The sequence below is a fragment of the Chiloscyllium plagiosum genome, chromosome 48 (genome assembly GCF_004010195.1).
Source record: "Chiloscyllium plagiosum isolate BGI_BamShark_2017 chromosome 48, ASM401019v2, whole genome shotgun sequence".
Classification (NCBI taxonomy): domain Eukaryota; kingdom Metazoa; phylum Chordata; class Chondrichthyes; order Orectolobiformes; family Hemiscylliidae; genus Chiloscyllium; species Chiloscyllium plagiosum.
The window spans coordinates 2,776,179-2,781,459 of record NC_057757.1 but is presented as its reverse complement, the minus strand read 5'-3'; the positions used below and the strand labels follow the sequence as shown (position 1 = coordinate 2,781,459).

Here is a 5,281-nt window from a genome sequence, read left to right as displayed (position 1 = left end):
ACACTAACCTGCACATCCCTGGACACTATGGGACAATTTAGCACGGCCAATTCACACTAACCTGCACATCCCTGGACACTATGGGACAATTTAGCACGGCCAATTCACACTAACCTGCACATCCCTGGGCACTATGGGACAATTTAGCACGGCCAATTCACACTAACCTGCACATCCCTGGGCACTATGGGACAATTTAGCACGGCCAATTCACACTAACCTGCACATCCCTGGGCACTATGGGACAATTTAGCACGGCCAATTCACACTAACCTGCACATCCCTGGGCACTATGGGACAATTTAGCACGGCCAATTCACACTAACCTGCACATCCCTGGGCACTATGGGACAATTTAGCACGGCCAATTCACACTAACCTGCACATCCCTGGGCACTATGGGACAATTTAGCACGGCCAATTCACACTAACCTGCACATCCCTGGGCACTATGGGACAATTTAGCACGGCCAATTCACACTAACCTGCACATCCCTGGGCACTATGGGACAATTTAGCACGGCCAATTCACACTAACCTGCACATCCCTGGACACTATGGGACACTTAGCACGGCCAATCCACCCTAACTTGGACATGTTTGGACTGTGGGAGGAAACCGGAGTATCTGGAGGAAACCCACGCAGACACTGGAGAATCCATGCAGCCAGTCACCCGAGGGTGGGATTGAACCCGCGTCCCTGGCGCTGTGAGTCAGCAGCGCTAACCACTGAGCCGCCATGCCGCCCCGTACTCGTGACAAGGAAAAGAAAGGTCAAGGCCTAGCTCTCTCCAAACCCTGAGGCAGGCCGGAGGAATTAGACAGCCTCCTTCACAGCCTGAGACTGAAGCCTCTCACCGTGGATCTTCATCCTATTTTCTACCTGGGGAGTGCTGATATGGCCAGTATTTGTCAGTATCCACGGAGTGGCGTGCCTGGGCTGCTTTGGGTCAGCGTGGAGCCCCATGGAAGGCAGACTGGATAAAGATGGCAGGTTTCCCCCCCCCACCCCCAAAAGGAGATCTGCAGGGGAGGGGGGGGGGGGGGGGGGGGGGAAGGGGTGCTGCTTTTTACTAGCAATCGGTGATGGCCGGGATCACCTTGGTGAGGTTTTAATGTGAGATTCTGTTGCGTTTGTTTAAATCCCTCCAGCAGCATTTGCACCCTCGGTCGCCAAGGCATTAACGCGATGATGAGCATCAGCCTCACCATCCCACCCTGTCCCCAGCTACACTCTGAGATCAAAGGCCCTAATACCTGGGTAAATCGTTTCTCCTTAGTTTGGGGTGAGGGGGGTGGTTAAGCAGTGGGAAGGGATGTAGGGGATTGGCAAACCTCCACATTTTTCAGCTTCAGAGCACAGTCGATGTCCACCGTCGTTAGCTTCTTCCGTTTGCCATGGTACATGTACTTCAGGGCATCCTGAGTGGGGAGACACAAAAACCACATTCGATAAAAAGGCCCCTTTAACCGGGCCATGAGGACTCCCCAGTGCTGGTTATCCCATCGGGAGTAAGTGAGGTGCTGGAGATCAGAGTCAAGAGTGTGGTGCTGGAAAAGCACAGCAGGCCAGGCAGCATCCGAGGAACAGGAGCTTCGTCAGGGAAGGGCTTATGGCCGAAACGTCGATCCTCCTGCTCCTCGGATGCTGCCTGACCTGCTGTGCTTTTCCAGCACCACACGAGATTTTCCTATCCTCCCATTAGCCCCCCCCCCACCTCCGGTACAGAGTTAACATTGAAAACGGATGCAGGAGTAGGCCATTCAGCCCTTCCAGCCTGCCCCACCATGCAACACAAACATGGCTGACCATGCAACCTCAGTATCCCACTCCCACTTTCTCTGCGTACCCCTCAATCCCTTTAGCCAGACGGGCCACGTCCAGCTCCCTGGTAAGGCCCGTCTGAAACTGGAATGACAGAACGTGTGAAAGGCAAGTTAACTCAGACGCTGGATTCAGCCCCCATCGACCAGCTTTAACATTCACCAACACTCAGCAGCGGCACTGCAGGCCATCTACAAGACGTAGGAGCAGAAACTAGGCCATTCAGCCCATCGAGTCTGCCCCGCCATTCAATCATAGTTGATACGTTTCTCAACCCCATTCTCCCATAACCCTCAAACCCCTTGATACCCAGAAACCTATCTATCTCCGTCTTAAATATACCCAGTGACCTGGCTTCCACAGCCTTCAGTGGCAGGGAATTGCATCGATTCCCCACTCTCTGGCTGAAGATGTTTCTCCTTCTCTCCGTTCATTATTCTCAGGCTGTGCCCTCGGCTCCTTAGCTCCAAGGTGCACCTGCTGAAATTCAATAAGGCTCCTCTGACTGCAGCTTTCCAAACCTGGGACCTCTAGCACATAGAGAGAGAGAGGAGGGCAGCAGATACACAGGGACACCAGCCCCCTGCAAGTTCCCCTCCGAGCCCCCTCACCATCCCGACTTGGAAACGTATCCGACGTTGCTTCAGCGTCAGTGAGTCAGAATCCAGGAACTCCCTCGCTAACGGCGCTGAGTGGGTGTCCCTATAGCACACAGGACTGCAGCAGGTCAACGACTGATGGAGAAAGCCTGTCATCACCAACAGTTTAACGCTCACGCACATACACCAAGGGCTTGGACTCTCCCTTTCTATGTGACCTCCCACAGCCCTCAGTGATGACCAAACTCCACCTATTCTGGCCTCTCGATTCCTATCATTCTGCCTCTAACAGCATCACGCCTCCAGTGCTCCTCGTCCTTAAGTGGGCAAAGTCAAATTTAGTCCAATTCTGCTCCTTCGAGCGTTTCACTATGTTATTACAGGCGCTGTGCAAATGCAAGTTCTGGCTCCTTTGAGGTAAGAGACGCTCGTATTCCTTGTTACGTCGACCCTTCATCAGGAAAGGCTTATGCACGAAACAGCGATTCTCCTGCTCCTCCGTTGCTGCCTGATTTGCTGTGCTTTTCCAGCGCCACACTCTCGATCCCGCACAACCAGACAAGTGCAGGATGGTACATATACACCCACACAAGACAGAGGCAGGACTTACAGTGAAAGACAGGTGGTTTTCAGGGGATTTCAGGATAACCTTTCTCACCCAGAGGGTAGCAGGGGTCTGGAGCGCACTGCCCTGAAGGGTAGTTGAGACAGGAAACCTCACAACAGTTTGAAATAAAACTGCAGCGGATTTTTTATTATCCAGTAACTATGGGACCGGGAGTGGATAACCAAGAGTCCACGTGTAAAAACACTCACTAACTAACAGAAACATAATGCAGGGGGTGTGCACATCACTGTTACACTTTGTTTACAGCATAGATCTCTTAAATAAGAATGCAACTTCACCTTAAATAAAACCTACTGACAGAGAGCCTTCTAACTCTCACCCTCGCCTGACTACTCAGAGATGGTGGCATTTGAGGAGAAAGTGACTCGAAATTAAATCAACTTGAGTGGTCGCTTGATTGAATGAGGACATTTACAGCAAGATAGATTAATTTTAAAACGTGTAATAATTGGATTGAATAATACAGCGAACTTCATGAAACAAGAGGTGTATGATTTTTGCCAGTGTTTCAAGGGTGCCTGTTCAAAAGGTGCTAATAAAAACAAAGTTTTACTGCAATGGGAGGGGTCGAGAGTGTGGTGCTGGAAAAGCACAGCCGGTCAGGCAGCATCTGAGGCGCAGGAGGATCGACGTCTCGGGCATAAGCCCTTCATCAGGGATTAGGCTTGCAACGGGATGAGCACTGGGGGTAAGACAACATTCAAGGCTTTGGCGAAAGTGAGGACTGCTGGAGATCAGAATCAAGATTAGAGTGGTGCTGGAAAAATACAGCAGGTCAGCATCTGAGGAGCAGGAGGATCGACGTCTCAGGCAGGAGCCCCTCATGAGGAAGTGGGACTAGTGTAGATAGTGGGATGGAGACTCAAAGGGTCTCTTCTCTGTGATGCGACAGCTGACTAAAACACTGCAAAAAAACACACGTGCACAAACACGGGGCAAGCACACAAGCACGGCGCATGCACGCTCGCAAACACAGGGTAGTGAGACAGAAATGCGCTTAAAACAGAGGGAAGCTCACCTGGGCCAGCTCTTTGATCCTGTAGCTGACCTCCTCAGTCAAGCTTTGGCAAGTTTCCTCCGAAAGCTGGGAGATTCCTATGGATTCGGCGATCACTTTCATCGACTCGGTGGGAAGCAGCGTGTTGCTAATCTTCAGTTTCTTCTCATTGGCCATGCTCACCTCCCATCATCCACCCTACAGCAGACAGAGGGGGGGGGGGAAAGACAATGAATCAAGGCGCTCTTCAGGGCCACCAACACATCCGCACCATGCGGCGCTCACGGGGCGAGAACCATTCCCGCTCCCAAAGAACCGGAGCTGATACTACGGCTCGGACAGAACCGGCATTTTGGCGCATGCTCGGCCCGAAACGATCAGCCAGCCCTCCGCAAAGCAGGGTGAAACGTTTCTGGGGGAAGGCAAACATTTGCCAGTCCCCCTCCTCGCTCCACCGGGGCTGCCTGACCTGCTGGTCGCTTCTCATTCCCAGCGCCCGCAGTATTTCACTTGGAGCCAGTGCCTTCGTACAGTCCAGGAGGTAGCACAAAACCAGACAATTCTTTATTCATACACGGGAAGTGGGCGTTGGTAGCAAGGCCAGCATTTATCCCCTCACCCCCTTCAACTGAGCGGCTTGCTAGACCATTTCAGTTAGGAGTCAGCCACAGTGCTGTGTGTCTGGAGTCACGTGTAGGCCAGACTGGGTAAGGGCAGCAGATTTCCTTCCCTGTCGGGTTTTTGTGACAATAAGAAACGCAACGCTCAGAAGAAATTCTTTTCAATCCCGTCTTCTATCTTTAAACAAGCACTCGATTCTTCCCCTAAGAAGGGGAGATATAACTCCAGCATCCACCAACGCCTGCTGCAAGGATTACAGATACAAAACTCCCCATACATAAAACGGCCAAAGATTCGACAACACGTGTCCCCTCCCAGGGATGCTGATAGGAAAGGAGTCTATTAATTCACGGTTACCTCCACGTCACCCTCCCCAGACCCCCCTCTCCCTTGACATGAGGGATAATTAGCTTGGGAGTGGAATGGAGAAAGAAGGAAAAGATGTTAACTCGGTTTCACTCTCTGCAACCACTGGCAGACTCTGCCGAGGTTCTCCAGCAATTTCTGTTTGTGTTTTCCGATTTCCGGAGTGCACAGCATTCGGCTTTTTTTTATTATACTGCTCGAGGAGGGAGAGCTGGGTGGAGGAGGATCTCAGCTGGGGGGGGGGG

General features: G+C 52.0%; 1 protein-coding gene across 1 annotated transcript in view; it reads right to left on the bottom strand.

The window, feature by feature from the left end:
- LOC122544382 (transcription initiation factor TFIID subunit 6-like) overlaps positions 1-5,281 on the bottom strand; it is a 10,092-nt gene that overhangs the window by 3,563 nt on the left and 1,248 nt on the right. Inside the window, exons 2-3 of the mRNA XM_043683626.1 lie at positions 4,071-4,247; positions 1,336-1,422 (exon numbers count right to left, since the gene is read on the bottom strand). Of these exons, the coding sequence (XP_043539561.1) occupies positions 1,336-1,422; positions 4,071-4,226 (243 nt within the window). The 5' untranslated portion in view covers positions 4,227-4,247. The remainder of the gene's footprint in view (positions 1-1,335; positions 1,423-4,070; positions 4,248-5,281) is intronic.